At 38.5% G+C, this 19,024-nt stretch overlaps 1 protein-coding gene across 1 annotated transcript in view; it reads left to right on the forward strand.

Moving 5' to 3' along the window:
* The window catches only part of ARID5B (AT-rich interaction domain 5B), a 188,913-nt gene that overhangs the window by 78,154 nt on the left and 91,735 nt on the right, over window positions 1-19,024 (forward strand). Inside the window, exon 4 of the mRNA XM_065922406.1 lies at window positions 11,296-11,526. Within this exon, the coding sequence (XP_065778478.1) occupies window positions 11,296-11,526 (231 nt within the window). The remainder of the gene's footprint in view (window positions 1-11,295; window positions 11,527-19,024) is intronic.

Below are 19,024 nucleotides of genomic sequence, written 5' to 3' on the forward strand. Positions count from 1 at the left end.
TTTGCGTTCTTGTTTTCAGATCTTTGGAATATATACCTAGGAATGGAATTTTTAGGTCATAGGATCACTCAATATGTAACTTTTTAAGGAACTTCCAGGTTGTTTTTCACTGTAGCTATACCATTTTACATTTTCACCAGCAAAGTATGAGGGTTCCAATTTTTCAACATCCTCACCAGCATTTGGAGTTTATTGTTTTTGTTTTTATTTATGTTTTAAGTAATAGTAGTATTACTAGTAGGTGTGAAGTAGTATCTATGGTTTCGGTTTGCATTTTGCTAGTGACTAATGATATTGAGTAATTTTTCATGTGCCATTTGTATAACTTCTTTGGAGAAATATCTATTCAAGTCTTTTTAAATGGAATTGTTTCTCTTTTTGCTATTTTAAGAGCTATTTGTTTTCTGTATATCAATCCTTCATTTACTATATGATTTGCAAATATTTTCTCCTATTCTATGGGTTGTCTTTTCACTTTCTTGATAGTGTCTTTTGGTACACATAAGTTTTAAATTTTGATGAAGTCCAGTTTATTTTTTGTTCTTGTTGCCTACACTTCTGGTGTTATGTTTAAGAAACCATTATGAAATCCAAGGTAATGAAGATTTCCTCCTGTGTTTTGTAGTCTTAACTCTTAAATTTGAGTCTTTGATAAATTTTGAGTTAGTTTTTATATGTGGTGGGAGGTAAGGGTCAAATGCATTTTTTTCCTATCAATACTTAGTTTTCACCCACATCATTTGTTGAAAAAACTGCCTTTTCCCATTGAATAGTCTTGGCACCCTGTCAAAAGATTTGAATGTTTATTTCTGGATTCTTTATCCTACTGAATCACATTTGAGCCTTATGCCAGTACCACACTACTTTGATTACTATAGCTTTGTAGTAAGTTTTGAAATAGTAAAGTGTAAGTCCTCCAGTTTTTTTCTTTCTTAACTACTTGAGATCTCTTGAAATTCCATATAAATTTTCCAGATGTTCCTGGGCTTCCCTGATGGCTCAGATGGTAAAGAATCTGCCTGCAATGCAGGAGACCTGGGGTTCAGGAGATCCCCTGGAGAAGGGAATGGCTACCCACTACAGTATTCTTGCCTGGAGAATGCCATGGACAGAGGAGCCTGGCAGGCTACAGTCCATGGGGTCACAAAGAGTCAGATACAACTGAGCGACTAACACACTTTGCCAGATGTCCACATCTTTTAAAAAAAGTTGCACAGTAAATATGCAGACAAACAAAGGAGAAAATAAGAATCCCAGATGATGTCACAATCTAGGTGTACCCGCTGTTAATGATTTTTAGGCATTAGACAAGACAACATGGGATATCTCTTCACACCTTCTAGGATGACTGTCAAAAAGACAATGACAAATAATAGCAAGTGCTAGCAAAGATGTGGACATATCAGAAACCTCATACACTGTTGAAGAGAATGTGGAATGGTGTAGCCACACTGGAAAACAGTCTCTCAGTTCTTTAAAAGGGCAAACATAGAATTACCATATGACCCATCAATTTTATTCCTAGGTCTATATACACAAGAGAAATGAAAACATATACCCACACAAAAGCTTTTATACAAATGTTGATAGCGTCATTATCCATAATAGCCAAAGAGTGGAAATAATCCCAGTGTCTCATCACTTGATGGAATGGATAAATAAAATGTGGCCTATCTGTACAATGGGATATTATTAAGCAATAAAAGAAAATGAAATGCTGATTGTTGTTTAGTTGCTCAGTTGTGTCCCACTCTTTTGCAACCCAAGGACTGTAGCCCACCAGATTCCTCTGTCCATGGGATTTCCCAGACAAAAATATTGGAGTAGGTTGCCATTTCCTTCTCCAGGGGATCTTCCCAACCCAGGAACTGAACTCACATCTCCTGCATTGCAGGCAGATTCTTTACCTGGGAACCCTTGAAATAGTAATATACTCTATAATATGTATGAACCTTGAAAACATAATGCTAAGTGATAGAAGCTGTTATAAAGAGCTACATATTATATGAATCCATTTATATTAAATATCCAGATAGGCAAATTTATAGAGGTAGAAAGTAGTTTAGTAGTTGCCTAGAATTGATGAGGGGCAAAGAGATGTGGAATGAGGGGATACAAGGGTTCTTTTGGGAAAATGAAAATGTTATAAATTTAATTGTAGTGGTAGATGCACAATTAAATATACTGAAAGCTTATACATTTTAAATGAATAAATTATTTGGTATGTGAATTCTATCTCAATAATGCTATTAAACAAAAGACAAGAGGTTGATCATATTATTTTGTACCTTTCTTATTTTCACTGACTGTAACAAAAGCATCTTTGCAAGATCTTAAATGTTATTTGATTTTATTATGTTTAAGGACCACGGAGTTTTAATGAAAGTAGCCATACTGTGATGTTATTTTTCCAGATATATGTTCTGTTATACAGTATATATAAACACACATATACACATGTGTATGTGTGTATATATATAGAATGGCTTCAAAATGCTAGGCATTAGGTAATCAACATTAATCAATTTACACTTTTTGGTATTTAGTGCTCCATGAGTTCAGTTTGGTTCAGTTGCTCAGTCATGTCTGACTCTTTGTGACCCCATGGACTGCAGCACGCCAGGCTTCCCTGTCCATCACCAGCTTCCAGAGCTTACTCAAACTCATTTTCATCGAGTCGGTGTCGCCATTCAACCATCTCATCCTCTATTGTCCCCTTCTCCACCTGCCTTCAATCTTTCCCAGCATCAGGGTCTTTTCCAATGAGTCAGTTCTTCACATCAGGTCACCAAAGTATTGGAGTTTCCACTTCAGCAGCAGTCCTTCCAATGAATATTCAGGACTGATTTCCTTTAGGATTAGTGCTCCATACACAGGCTTTTCCCCCCAGATATAAACCATGTGGGAAATGATGAGATTTAGCCTGATCAGTGTTAACTACTTGTGAAATAATCATGTCCATGAAAGTCATGACAAATAGTGATTAGTCATTTTGTTAAGGCACAAATTCACATCTTACATACTAAGAGACTAATGTGTGGACGTTAAATCATTTAGCTATTGATCTGTCCAGCATCTCACTTTAGTTAGGTTTATTTGTAAGTTTGGGGGTTCAGGAGGGTCTCTCATATGTCAAAGGCTTACAAGGCAGCTGCAGTAATGGTATTATGGTTCTCACAATGACAGCAGACATAAACTAAAAACTGAAAAATAAAAGATTGTGTAGCTATTTTTTTTAAGACTAATTGTGCTAATGGTGGTCTGATTTCCCTCTCTTATATCAACTCTGTCATGGTAACCAGAGGGGCTAACTGAATCTTAAAAGTAGCTTCCTGTAAACCAAGAAAGGGTTGGTTTAAGCTAAGTTCAAACCCAATATAATAGCCTTACTTGGGTCACTAGTAAATAAATAAATGCATAAATTAACCTCTGAGAAAACTTTTGGCACAGTTTTAGAGTGGGAGAAATTTTGTCCAAGGTCTGACTCTTATGTGGTTTCCTGGGCTCTTTATATTCTCTTCTTCAGGCACTGAAACTCCCTAAGAATGAATAGTTGACTTGTAACTAAACAGTTAACCCTGTGACCGGGAGCAGGTCAAGGCAGGTCAGATCCCTTAGAATTACTCCCCAGATGTGGTCACCACTTTTACCTACAGGTCTGTCTAGGCATGTGGTCTCACCAGTAGATACACCTGCTGCATAATCCCTGTCTTGTGTGACCTTTAAATTTGTCTGAGATGAACCATGTGGGTATCACATGCATAATTCTCAAGAAGAAATCTAAAGTGGCTTTTAAATGTGGCTTAGAATTCAGTGACTGCGTGGTGGATGCTTGGTGGTGGAAGCTGGCCTTGCCTCCCAGTGGGTCCATTTGTTCCTCGAAATGATGGCGTGCTTGGTTTTAGTTTAGCTTTCTGTTGTTTTCTTTTTTGGGTGATGAAGTAATAGTAGGGCAAAAGCTGATATTAACATATTAACACATATTTTTATATTTGTGTGGCCATCCATTTGAAGTGGTTTGCTTTTGGAAACAGCTGGTTAAAACCCTGGGTTTTTGCATTTGAAATATTCTTTGTTCTGTTTGCAACCCTGAACTGGCGTATTTTCCCACATTTTATTAAGTTCTAGAGTGATGTTTTTGTTGCCTATCCTGGGAAGATCTGTCTTTCCATTTATCAAAACAAATGGCAAGCTGGGGACCATTTAAAATAGGTTTTTTTTTTTTTTTTTTTTTCATTAATAAAACCAATCTTCTTGTTCTGTTATGTTAAAAGGACATTATCTTTTTATTGTCAGTTCTGTTTGGCTGGGTCTGTTTTCTGTCTTAGCGATCTGAGGGCTGCCCCACTTGCTTACTGTGCAGAGAATTACAAAACCATCGAGGGTGGGGCAGCACCAGCTGACTTACAGTACAAACCATTTCTCAAAATAACCACAACAGTGCAATACTGATGTGCAATTTACGTCACAGTCTGTTTTTATGAAATAGTTTGTGGCATTTTCATTTCTATTCCGGATGGAATCTTGTTCTCTCTCCCTTTTAATCAGGCATTTAATTTATTTTTATTATTAATATTTTCCACTCCTTGTCTTGGCATGCCTCCAATTTAACAGCTTTGATGAGGGAAAAAAAGACCGATCTTTCCCCACCCCAAGTCTTCAACATCAGTTTAACTGTAACTGTATTTTCCCCTTTGATGTGCAGTAAGTTTGGGTACTAAGTTGACTGCCTTATAAGAGATGTAGGGGACACATTACACATTTATACAGGTTGTAATCAGAAATTGATAAAGTTGACGTACAGCTTTGAATTTTAAACACTTTCAACCAATTCAGGCTATTTAGTCATAGGCACTGCTGCATTTTCCTTTTACAAATGTCTTTCTGTATAATGTCCTGTAATTAGAACAGGAAATCATTGAGTAACTGTAAGATGAATAAGAGCACTTAGACTGAAAGGAAAATTACCTTCCGAGAAATTATATGCCTTTTTTTTTTTTTTTTTTTTTTTTGCTGCATGTTACAATGTTGGTAATGATAGTAACAGCTGTAGCTACTCTTATCTGTAGAATTTTCATGCTTAGGTTTTCTGGAATAAAAAAAATTTCATTTTCAGTAATAATCAAAAATGAATGGATGGAAAATAGGAAATGCCTAATTATGACAAATATTCAGTGTCACAACAGAGCAGCAATTAAGTGGAAACTTCAATATAATTGTCAATAGCAGTAAGAATTGGAACAGTGCCAGGTATATAAAGTTGATGCTTTGCTGTTGGTTGTTGCTAGGAGCACAGTGAAAAGTATAAAGCTTTGAGAAAGGAATGCCTAATGTAATAAAGTAACAGAAAGAAACATAAATCTTTGTAAGAGCCTCTCATATTGACATTTATTTTACTTAAATTGTCTGAAAACTAGACATCAAGTTTTATAACATGAGCAAATTCATATTTGCTTGGGGAACAAAAAAAAGAACACTGTATATTATCCTTGAAGGACTAGGGACATTGTGTCTCAAACATAACCTTCATACATATTTGGAATCTTTTAAGTGAAAATCTTTAAATGTTTGTTTCTGTTGGCATCCAAATGCATTTGCCCTAATACGATTAAGAGAACTAAAGGGCAAAATACTTGGCAGATTTTTCACTTGAGGTAATTAGGTGCAGGAAGGAACATGCATACTTTTTCCACCAGGCTCTATAAAATCCTGGTGCGAGGGTTTTTTAAGCTTTTTTTTTTTTCTTTTTAAGCTTACTGTGATGTTAGAAGTAGATTATAGTGGTTTTCAGTAAGCATACTAGTGTGATGTTTCCGAACAAGCCTTCTCTCCTCCCCCTAGAATGAAAAAGAAAGTTACATTTCTAAATTGTTGTGTAAGAGATAAAAGCAAATTTCTCCTCCGGAATTTATGTTTTCAGCCTTCTGTGCATTTGGCCACCATTATCTATTTTAAAAAATAGCATTATGGATATTTGAAAGTCAATGCTCCATTAATTCATTGTGTTTGCTATTTCATGCATCTCTCTTTTTACAAAGACGACTTGAGCAACATGCTATTCAGAATGAATGCGGGCTCTTACCCTCTCCCCCCACCCTCTCCCCACCCCCAGCCCAATGCTGAGGATTAAAGCAATGGTATACAGTTACTGTTTGAAAAGCTTGGGTGGAGTCTCACGTTGTAATTATAGTTTCTCAGTGGAATTCTGTTTTGGACTTTGAAAATATATAAATAAGTGAAAAATTGACATTGAGAGAGGTTAACAAAACGTGTAATTATGATATAAGCGCAGGATTAGAGTAATTTTGGTTGAGCATTACAAGCAGTGTACTTTTAGGTATTAACTTTTAATAGGCAAAGTTCTTTTCATTGAAGTTGAAATGAGGTTGAGTAATTTGGGGACTCATTCCCTTTGAATATTTCATTTTAAAATAGGCATACTCATAAGCATACTCACTTCACTTTGTTTTTTTTTTTTTGGTGGAGGGAGTACTTGAGGAATGGGATGACATTTTAATAGAATATCTTAATTATGGTCTGAAATTTCAGTCTTTGGTACCATTAATTTATTGCTGGTCATTTTCTGTTGACAGAAATCAAATAATGTATATATAACCCAACCAACTGCAGCCAAATAGTGTGTGTTAGAGAAAGATTCCTTAGGGTAATACTTTGATTTCTTTCCCCATGTGGGTGTGGCTGAAAGATAATCTTTGTTCCAGGAACACTTTGTTTATCTTTTGCTAAACAAATGTGCAATTTATCCACTCTTTATTCATTCTTAGATTTATCTGCTAGACCTATTATGAACTGGAAAGGGGAAAATGTCCTACACAGCCTTATTGTCAGCTCTTATTGTCAGCCTTATTGTCAGTTTCATGCGTAACTTTGTATAGGAGTGTTTGTTTATGTGTGTATGAAATGCATAGGAGGTAGGAAGTAACTGAGGAATTTAAAAAAGAATTTTTGAAAGGATTGTTTGGCTTTATTTATTTCTTAGCGTACTAGGGCAAAAATAAAATATGACAGCTGTTGAACAATTTACTTTTTTGTAGCTGTGTCAGGAAGAAGTTAATTTAATGCGAAGGCTTAGGAGGAAGTTATAGGATCATAGAATTTTGGACTTGGAAAGCACTTGCAAACCCATAGTTTTATATTCCATAGTAAAGTGACCACACTTTGCCTTAAAAAAAAAAATTATGTTTCTTCGGTTCAAGAAACTTCTGCCTAAACAACAAAGAAGAGACTCAGGGTATCTTCACTCAATGAAACTTTGACCTAGATGAATTGTTGGTTCTTCCAGATCTCACCTCTACACTGGATCTTATCTTGACTCTCACCTAGAATGCTTGTTCACCTCTGCACAGGAGTCCTCAGGGTCTCATGGGCTTCCTCTGCTTTTTGTAAATATTAAAGACAGCTCCTCTGGGAACATCTAATTGTAAGGTTGGAAATTTGCCTCTGCCCAAACAATGCTGAAATTCTGCTCCAAATAGATGATTCTGTTCATATACAACAAAATTATAATGATTTTTTAAATCGGTAAACACTGCCACATTAGACCGGGTCCCAGCTGTGCGCCTAACCTCTCAGCCAGGGGTAGGGATTCTAGGTTTGCACAACCTAAGAGTTGGCTTGATTTCCTATCACGTAAATAGAAAGTAGAAAGTTGATAAACATGAAGGTGTGTCAATATTGTTAAATTGTTGCAATGGGAATTGAGGTATTCCAAAATAAGAACACTGACTTAACCAGAGTAGAATTCTAACATAGAACAGGCTGAATTCCATAGTTGTGGATGAAACAGACATCTCTTATTTCATTTGATCAAAGACCACTATCCTCACTCCTAATGTAAATTAGTTAAATCCCTTTAACAACAATATGTCAAAGGAAAGATAATTTACTTCAGCCACACCCTTATTGGAAAAGAAATCAAGATATTACCCTAAGGATAATGTTATTATTATTAGTGACATTTTGTCATAATGAAAAGCTCATCAAGCTTGGAGTTAAAAAGTTGAGTTATAATCTCACCTCTATCACTTTCTAGTTCCTTGAAATCCTAGAATAGTCACTGGAGAGTCTGATTCTGGACTTCCCCATCTCTAAGGGTCTATTAACAAGGTGTCTTGGCACTAATAGGGTTGTTGTGAGAAACAACAATAAAAGATATGTTGTGTGAAAGGCCTTTGTACATTTTAATGTTTTATTATTAGCACCAGCCATCACAGTAATATTTTTGCTCTGCTTTCTAAGCAGGAAAGCAGTTCCTTGTATTTTTGTTTGAGTGTTTTTTTACATTCACTGTCTTCTGTGATACCTGTAACAATGTTAGTAAAGTGTAAAAATGTTAGTAAACTGGCAAGGAGAAGAGAATTTGGTCCCTTATTATTTCAGGTACAGTGGAGTTTTGAATAGAAACATATACTGGAAAATAGGAAAATATATGTGTGTGTGTGTATGTGTATATATATATATATATATATATATGGAAAGAAAGATCAAAACCCCACTGAGTATATCATTGTAAGTCTATGCAAAAAAGCTAAACTCAAGTGGGGTTTTCACATTTTAATGTACATGAACTATCTGGGGACTTGTCAAAGATATCATAAATTCCTGGGACACTGCTTTAGAGATTCTGAATCAGAGGTTCTTAAGGTTCTCTGCCTTCCTGCATTCTCCTGTGTGATTCTGATAAGAGCCGTCCCAGAACATTCTTAGAGATACTGTCTCCAGAATGAATGGACATCGTTCATAGCATGTGTTTCCATGACTTGGGATCAGAGGAAATTTGCTTTTTTTCTTCCAATAGAAAGAAAAGGACTCAAGGTTTGGTTAGTGTTTTATAGAGTCTGTGAAGAAATAGAGACAAATGTTTCAAGGATGAGGTGGAGTCAAAAAAAAAAAAAAAAGTCATTTCTAAGCACAGAACATAGCCAGGGACTGATTTCATCCAGAATAGGTAATTAAGAAGAACCTAGAGATGGTATCCTCATGGAGAATGAAGGAATAAGAAGTGAAGTGGTCCCAAGAGTCCAGGGGACATCATCTGGTATAAAACTGACTCTGAAACATCCATTTTTTTTTTTTTTTTACCATTGTTCAACCTTAGAAGTATGACTTTCTCCATTTCAAGAATGTGTGAAAACACTAGTACAGCTCCCCCCACCCCCCCCACACACACCACCACTTCCATCTCAAAACTGAAATCAACAGGCATTTTTATGGTATTTACTATGTACCAGAGATGGTGTTAGGGGCTGAGCATGCTGAAATAAATCCTGGGGGTTCGTGGTTATACCCCCCTGGCTGTCATCTTGGATAATCTTGGACAAATCTTGGTCATCTTGGACAAATAGAGTGCAATAATGCAATTGACACATTAGAAGCTGCTTCTTCAAACAGTACTCAGACACTCTGGAATTCTGATGATGTTTTCATAAATATTCTCACTAAAACTTTTTTTCACTTTAACTCTGTAGAAAGCACAAATTTGAACTAGTGTCTTGGTCTACTGTAGAAATCTCAAGTTGGCATGCCTTGGGACATGTATCAGCATCTTTAAACTATTTTTCATTGGGGACTTGCCTTCAGTGTAAACATATTTCCTTTTAATTAAGTGCACCAGCTGATGAAGTGGCTACCCACAAACCAGGCAGGAGTCTAAGCAACAGAAACTGTTAAAAGATGTCATCTTGAAATCAGCTAAACATCTCCATTCTGGAAGAAGCCTCCAGCCTGAGGAACTAAGTGAACATAATTAGAAATACATCTGGGTATTGGTCTCCTATCAGAAAAGGTCACATGCACACCTTCCATTGGTACTGGTTATGTTCCATCATTATGTTCTGTCCTTCCTCATTCGTCTCCCACTGGTTGCCAGATGGCCACGATAATGTTGGTATCCTTAACAACTGTTTTGTGCAATTCCCTGCAGCATGGTAAAGGCTCGAAATATTGAGTGTTTTCCCTTTGGATAAGCAAGTGACATATCTGGGAATTGCTTGCAAATGCCCTGATGGTGTGGTTATAGAGAGTGATGGCAAACTGGGTCATGGAGCCCAAATTCAGCTTGACATTGTACAGTTGGCAGGATATCAAAGGGGAGGGGGTGGTTGCCATTTCTCCAGCTTAAGATAAAGAAGGATTAATCCATGCAGAATCTAGTTTTTGTAAATATGGTGACATGTAACTAAGCATTAAAATCGTTATAAGAGGGAACTTCATTAAAGTTGCTGAAATGTTCTCCTGAGTTAAGTTGGTTCTGATGGAGCTCTCACAAGGATGCTTGGGGAGTCCTCTCAGTGTGGTTCTCTGAATTGTGCCAAGTTACCAGATGGATCTGAGGAACATTAGAAGATAGGGGGTATGGGTCGGGGGGAGGGTGGAGAAGGTGGATGTATCAATCACACTGAGATAGATCACACTACAAAAAGCAACCTCTAAATCAGACTCACTTGAAACAACAAGTGTTTATGTTGTACATCCATTTAGGACCAACCAGGTGCTTTGTTCCATGTTATCCTCACTCAAGACCAAAATTGGCTGAGTAGCCACTATTTGAAGCATTACAGATGTCCGGAACAAAGGGAGGGAGACAGTATGTTTAGTTGCACTCTGGATTTTAAAGGTGCCACCCACTTCTGCCATATTTCACTGGCCATAACCAGTCACATGGCCATTTGTCTTCAACGGTGGTCTTTCCACAGGACCATAATGGGAGCAAGATATATTCATTGAACAGCACTAACAACCGCAGAGCAGGTGATGATGTTCTTGAGACCCATGGATATCTCTCTTGGGCCAAATGGCCTTTAGACAGGCTTCAAGCACTGAAGATTATATAATCCAAAATAAAAGCAACACAGAACTGTGGAAATAAATACAAAGAGGCTCAACAAAATTCTGAATTTTCTTATTGATAAAATAATATTAATTATAAATAAAATATAATAATATATTTATGCACGTCAGATTCTTTCAAGACAGTTTTCTAGTTCTGCTGCTTGCCAATGACCTAAACATTGTTCAATCTGTCTATGGGGTTATGGATCCAACTCTTTCTTTCTTTATTGGTACCTGAGGCTTTTTCATGGAGCTGGATGAGTGATGGGGCTGAGAGGATGCTAGTATTAGCTAGACTGTGCTAAAGATGAATCAATACAAGAATCTTGCTGAAGACTATATTTTTAGGACAGAACCAGAGGTGAGCATTGAAATGATGCCATGGCTGCCACAGTTCTTTGTTGGAGGGAAGGAAGTAATGGAAGTGTTTTCTCGTTTGTCTAGGGGAGGACGAGGAAGAAACGAATGTGATAGTTCTCAGCTACCCTCAGTACTGCCGCTACCGCTCCATGCTGAAGCGCATCCAGGATAAGCCGTCTTCCATTCTCACGGACCAGTTTGCGTTAGCCCTGGGGGGCATCGCGGTGGTCAGCAAGAACCCTCAGATCCTGTACTGTCGGGACACCTTCGACCACCCGACTCTCATAGAAAACGAGAGCATATGCGATGAGTTTGGTGAGTCTTTTCATGATTTTTTTTTTCCTGCATGAAACTTGTGCGTGTGTGGCTGGTTGTTTTCAGTGCTTGTTAGGAGCAGTGGTGGGGAACGGGGCTGACTTTCACAAGCCTGGTGTGCCACCCCCACCCCCCTCCTCCCGCAGTGATTGCCGCAATAAGACGTCACCGCCTCCTTGGCAGCCTCTGTTTCCCAGGGCACAGGATTATTATTTAGAATTTGTTGTTCAAGACAGAGTCTGGAATTGCTTGGTCGACCTTGAAATTGGACTTTATAGGATAGGAAGCTTTTATGCTAGTCGTTTCTTAAAAGGCTTTGGCTCTTCAGATACTGATTGTTTTAAATTTAACTGATCACTTCCTTTTCCATGGTATGTATGCGTGCTAAGTCGTTTCAGTCGTGTCCAACTGTTTGTGACCCTGTGGACCATGATCCTCCAGGTTTCTGTGTCCATGGGATTCTCTAGGCAAGAATACTGGAGTGGGTTGCCAGGACCTCCTCCAGGAGATCTTTGTGACCCAGGGATCAAACCCACATCTCTTATGTCTCCTGCATTGGCAGGTGGGTTCTTTACCACTAGTGCCACCACGAAGAACTATAAAAATACACTAGTTTAAAAAGAATACACCATTTTAACCACTTCATTACTATAAGGTAGATAGATAGATATGTAATAGATCCCCATGCCCCTGAATTTTGAATAGCTATAAGCTGTATGTGTAAAAATCACATCAGTTTCAAAGACTTGGAAGGAATAAAAAATTATAAACTAAATTAAAAAATAAATAAAAAGTTAACTCAGGTTAAATTTAGCTGCTGCTGCTGCTGCTAAGTCGCTTCAGTCTTGTCAAACTCTGTGCGACCCCATAGACGGCAGCCCACTAGGCTCCCCCGTCCCTGGGATTCTCCAGGCAAGAACACTGGAGTGGGTTGCCATTTCCTTCTCCAAAGCATGAAGGTGAAAAGAGAAAAGTGAAGTCACTCAGTTGTGTCTGACTCTTAGCGACCCCATGGACTGCAGCCTATCAGGCTCCTCTGTCCATGGAATTTTCCAGGTAGGAGTACTGGAGTGGGTTGCCATTGCCTTCTCCAATTTAGCTGATAGAATTAAACTATTTAGGTCTTAGTTAAGAGGCTGAAAACATCAAGAAGACAATTGCCTTGGTTTTAATTCATTTCACTATTCCATAATACTATATTTAGTTCCCTTCTTTAAGATCATATGCTGTTTAAATTTCTTGGATGTGTTCAAAATATCTGGAGAGTAAGAAATTACCAAATTTTAAGTTTTGCTTGACTCTTCATCTATTCTCTTACATGTATAAGTAGTATTGGAGAAAGAAATGTCAACCCACTCCAGTATTCTTGCCTGGAGAATCCCATGGACAGAGGAACCTGGTGGGCTACAGTCCATGGGGTCTCAAAGAGTCAGACATGACAAAGAATGACTAAACAATAACAATAATATCTTTATACACTGTACCCATCAAAGATGGATATGTGTACATGTATCTGTATCTGCATCTCTGTTTAGCTGACTGGTCATGAGTTCTCTGTAGACAGAAGGAAAGGAGGAGAAGATAGGACATCCTCAGTTGTGGAGACCTTGCATGATGCCGTGAAAGATTTGAGACAAGATAAAATCACATCTCTCAAATCTTTACTTTCTCATATCTTCCTTGAAGATATTGGATTATATCAGAGATTCTTGATAGGCTGGGCAGGGATATCAGAATATTCTGGGGGTGCGTCATCATAGTACACACATGGCACCTGGAAGTTCCTATACTTACGGAGGCAAGAACAGCCCCCTCACCATGTCCCTTCCCTAGGGATCACCACCATAGAGCAGGCAGGGTGATAATGGAGCCATGCTGACTCCTTCATTGGCACCTGGGTGCAGAAGTGGTAGAGACCTGTGGCCTAGAGAGCACAAGGTCCCTTTGAGCAAGAGCATTCCTTGATTCCTTTGGGTAATGTTTTTCCATGGATGCCTCGTTTTGCGAATTATGCAGATTCAGATTATTATTCCTAGTCATCACAGACCTTCACATGGCTTGGGGAGTCCACAGTGACCTCTCTAGTCTGATTATACATGACACCAGCAGCCCTGGAGCAGAGGCAGGTGGGATGTTGTAAGTAGGTGTGGTGGGCAGAGGAGGGTAAGGGTGACCAGATGGCTTATCTGGATCCAAGAAGGAGGGGAAGAAAGAGCAGAAGGAGAACTACGTTTATTAGACATGACTCTTCTGGGGTTTAGTTCAGTTCAGTCGCTCAATCATGTCTGACTCTTTGTGACCCCATGAATCGCAGCACGCCAGTCCTCCCTTTCCGTCACCAACTCCCAGAGTTTACTCAAACCCATGTCCATCGAGTCAGTGATGCCATCCAGCCATCTCATCCTCTGTTGTCCCCTTCTCCTCCTGCCCCCAACCTGTCCCAGCATCAGAGTCTTTTCCAATGAGTCAACGCTTCTCATGAGGTGGCCAAAGTATTGGAGTTTCAGCTTCAGCATCAGTCCTTTCAATGAACACCCAGGACTGATCTCCTTTAAGACGGACTGGTTGGTTCTCCTTGCAGTCCAAGGGACTCTCAAGAGTCTTCTCCAACACCACAGCTCAAAAGCATCAATTGTTTGGTGCTCAGCTTTCTTCTCAGTCCAACTCTCACATCCACACATGACCACTGGAAAAAACATAGCCTTGACTAGACAGACCTTTGTTGGCAAAGTAATGTCTCTGCTTTTTAATATACTGTCTAGCTGGTCATAACTTTCCTTCCAAGGAGCAAGCATCTTTTAATTTCATGGCTGCAGTCACCATCTGTAGTGATTTTGGAGCCCAAAAAAATAAAGTCTGACTCTGTTTCCACATCTATTTGCCATGAAGTGATGGAACCAGATGCCATGATCTTAGTTTTCTGAATGTTGAGCTTTAAGCCAACTTTTTCACTCTCCTCTTTCACTTTCATCAAGAGGCTTTTTAGTTCCTCTTCACTTTCTGCCATAAGGGTGGTATCATCTGCATATCTGAGGTTATTGATATTTCTCCAGGCAGTCTTGATTCCAGCCTGTGCTTCCTCCAGCCCCACGTTTCCATGATGTACTCTGCATATAAGTTAAACAAGCAGGGTGCAGACTGTCTTTCTCAGATGCCTTCTACAGCTCTGGCTTATCAGTCTGTAAGAGAGTAATAGTGTTTATGCAACTTATTTTTTCCTTTTTCCAGGAAGATTTCCTTGTCATTCATAATATTGAAATTACCTTTTTTATTCAAGTAGTTGAATGTATCCAATACATTTTTAAAAAGAGTACTCTTTCCAGATCAGCATTTATAAATCTTCCCTTTTCAATACTTTTTTGAGTTTTTCCTTCTCTAGCCCCTACTTGCAAACCCTCCGTCTTGCTTGCTACTCAAGACGTCTCTAAATTCTTGATGCAAAATAGAACTAAAAAAATGCTTTCCCTAATTTAAGTGTATTCAGAATTAGAGTTTCACAATGTAATATAATGAAAAAATGTTTTAACCTTTTTGGCTAAATTAAGAGTTATTAGTCATTGAGTTTCAAAGCTGTTGCATCTAGAATTGGTAATAGAAGTTCCAATTTAACAGTGATCACAATGGTTGTTAAGAGTTACTAAATTAGTTTTAAATGTTCTCACAAAAACAAGCATCTGACTTTTAAATATTTTCCTGAACTTTCGTCTGGTAATGCTGCTTTTTCTTCCCCAGTCTCTTAAAGTGGAAGCTTTCTTTTGGAATAAAGGTACCTTTGTTAAAGAGCTTCTAGATGACTAGTCTAAAAATTAGTATATTAGTATTTTTGTAGTTAAGTTTGTACTTCAAATATTTGGTACTTCTTATAGGATTTCATTTTAGTTTTAGTAAGAGAACAACAACAACAACAATAAAAACCCAAAAAACTTATTCTGACCTGATTTAAAAACCTTCACCAACATCCCTCCTTTACTTTCCACTTCTGGTCATACATGTTAATTTCCAGAGAAATTCCTTTTAAACCTCCAACCGGTGCTATTTGAAATCAGCATGGGTTAAAGGGTTTGTTAAAATGTGGGGTTGGGTTTCTCCAACCAACTAACAGTTGGTGGAAGAACATAAATTTAATTAGTGACTGGCATTAAACAAATGTTCCTAATATTAAACACTGCCAGATGACTGAAACACTTCTGTCAGATTACCGTGAGTGCCAGGGGGCCCACAGATGAATTTTCTACACAGTATATATTCTGTACCACACGTTTGGTGACTTCAGTAATTGGTCAAATGTAATTTAGGTAACAGTATGCCTAGGCTGTAAAAATCAAATTTTATTAGCCATATCACCAGGTGGATGAATGGTAGAGCTGATGGCAAAGAGTTTATAGCATTTAGCAACTACACCTTTGACACATGAAATTCATAAATTGCCATAAAATACCTCCAAGGCCCTTCTCAAAAGGACAGTGTCTACTTTCCTATGATTAAATAATGTTTATTTTATTAACTAATATAATTTTTGCTCTCTTCTATTAAATGCGATTACAGAGTGGGGGTGAGAGAGGGGTTTCAAAAGATAAATAAAAGGCAGTCCTCGCTCATTTTGAGGATTTAAAACCTAATTGGGGAAGACAGGATTAACACAACTGAAAGTTTAACTAATGTTACAGGAAAGTCAGGGACGAAGTATTGGATGAGTGTTGCAGAAAGCAAGTTCAGGAGGCATTTCGCAGTGAGCTGGGGGCGTGGAGGAGGTGACCTGGCTGGAGAAGATAGTCGTCGTGGTGAAGGGTCGGGAAAAACCTCTGGAAAAGGCAGGGCTGGATCTGGTTTCTAAAAATAGAGAATAGTGGGGGAGGGATAACTTGGGAGATTGGGATGGGCATATACACTGATAACTAAAGAACCTGCTGTGTAGCCCAGGACACTCTCCTCAATACTCTGTAATGACTTGTGTAGGAAAAGCCTCCAAAACAAGAGTGGATGTATGTATACGTTTAACTAATTAACTGTGCTGTGCAGCTGACACTAACACAACATTGTGAATCAACTAGACTCCAATAAAAGCTTTTTAAAAATAAAATACAAATAGGGAGAGAGGGCATTAGGAAAGTTTTGGCAATGCCCAGATCATTTAAAATTCACATTCCGACATCATTAGGAATGACCGTCTTCAGCCTAGGTCGGCTGTTGGGCTCTCTCAGATCTGTTTGCCCACAGTCCTCACTCTCCCGTCTCTGTGCCCTCCAGGCGGCCCAGTGCCCTCTCTGCCAGAAGGACGTGGACGTGAGGCAGAGGACCCGGGCTGGGACAAACCCAGTCCATGACTTCGCAAGGGAACTGGGCTTTCTTTCTTGAACAGGGTTGCCCCCTCTTTTCTTCTGTGTGCCTTCCAGCTTATTCACATTCCCCAGGTTCACCTCTGAAAATGGACTTTGCTCATGTGACAGCCTTGCCCAACTGGCTGGACACCTCTCCTCCCCTTCCACCGTCTCTATTGTCTTAATGTCGTCCATTGAATAGCAGATTTAATTGAACAATAAAAGTAAGGCTTTTAAATCTACAATGAGTCCCTGTAAATAAATTCTCTGTGGAATTTTATGAAGCTGTTTAATGAAAAGTTTGATTAGAAACTATTAAAGAAAAATAGAATAGATGAAATTTTCATCATTTAGTCCCACGTTACAGTAGTGTCATTTTGATTTTTATTTACATTGAGATATTCAGAATAGAGTAAATATATCCTGGTTTTAATTAACTGTTCTCCTTACTTGGGAAAGGTTATTTTAGGCTTGAAGGGTTTTGATAGCATACCATCTGCTTTCTTCACTGTATTTTATTCAAGTCCCTTCTTTGCTCACAGTGCAGTACAATGTCTAAACCTATGACATAAGCATAAATTGAATCATATTAATGGCAGGTGATAGAAAAGCTTCAGCCTAGACATCCTGCCTGCATTCTTCCATCTTGTCAGTTACAGTGCTCTTAAAGGCAATATGCTGTTTTCTTAGCAAAAGAGAACTGGCTATTTTTAAAGCTAAAGCAATGGACTCCACACAAAAGCATTAAGAAAACTGGTTGTATTGCACATGCAATGAGGAAATGAGCTTATAATAACAATGAGGGGAAAGTGACATTACGAATGGCATTTTTTTCCCATAAAAATCTCTACATAAAATTTCTGGCCCCTCTGTCCTGTTAGAATCTGCTAGCATAATGCATTCTCTGACAGCCCCCTACCTTGCTTTTACCTCTTTTTATAATTTGATGATCCTTTGGTAAAGCACATACTCTCATTTATAGTGTGTTATTGTCTCCACTGTAGAGGAAACACACATGCAAACATATTGTCTGTTTTTCCTGTTAGAACAGTAAAATGTCCACCAGTTTGTAATGCACAGTGTTTACATTAATATCACATAGATTGACTTCACATGTGCGAACTGTTGACAGCCAAACCCAAACAGAGGCACCCGCAGCAGATAAATGGATAATTTTAAGGTATTGGCTCCTATCAGAGGTGTGAGGCAGACCCAACGTAAGTGAGATGAAATCAGTTTTTAAAGGTGGGTGGGGCTAAATGGATTAAGACATGGTGGGTTAAAAAATAATAAAAATATGGTTTATTTTTGGTTTGAGTTTTTAATTGCAGAGAGACAGAAGTAGTCATGCTTCTAAATTCTTTGGCAGATGGTGTGTGCCTCTGTATGTGGGTGTCTTGACCAAGGAGTGGGGTGGGGTTAAAGGAAGGATGCGGTAAGTCACCTGAAAAGAACAGAGATGAAATGGACTGTCATCTTGGTGTTTGGTCCATGTATAGAGCACTGTAAGCTCTGACTTCAGGGAGAAGTTGGCTACATCAATATTAAGACGTATACTCTGCTGAGGGCCTGGAAGGCATCACGGTGTAGTAAAAAGAGTTTAGGATTATAGGTATGTAGCCCAGGTTAATCAAGACCCAACCGTCTGGCTTGCTGTGCCTCTGGGCAGGTGATGTAAGGCCCCTCACTTGTCCCATCTATAAAATCCTGCAGTAACAACCCACTTGCTGGGCTCAGAAAAAGTTTGTATTCATTCATTTTTTGAAAAGACATTCTCTTGATAAATGAAGATTCACTACTGTTTCTATTAGAGTCTTACGCCTTAGACAACTTGTATGTAGTCATCTAAACCCACCTTGCTCTTTGAATAATAAAGTAACCATTTTCCTAAGGCTCGGGGGCTCATACTGGAACCTTAATGGAAAAGAAGTTTTCTACTTTTTACAGTATGTTTTAAAGACACTTTTCTGACTCTGCCCTGAATTTTTCCATTTTCATGTTGGGTAAAATAATGACATTATAGACAAAAGAAGAAAAAGCAGAGGGAGGGAGGGAAACATAAGAGGGGATAAAACCTTGACTTTCTATGAAAGAAAACTCAGGATGTATAAAATTATTTTGAAGCTTAAAGGATGAGCTGGACTCTGCCTCTTCCCCTCTAAACATCACATGTTTTGCTG

This window comes from Muntiacus reevesi, chromosome 2 (assembly GCF_963930625.1).
Source record: "Muntiacus reevesi chromosome 2, mMunRee1.1, whole genome shotgun sequence".
Lineage (NCBI taxonomy): Eukaryota > Metazoa > Chordata > Mammalia > Artiodactyla > Cervidae > Muntiacus > Muntiacus reevesi.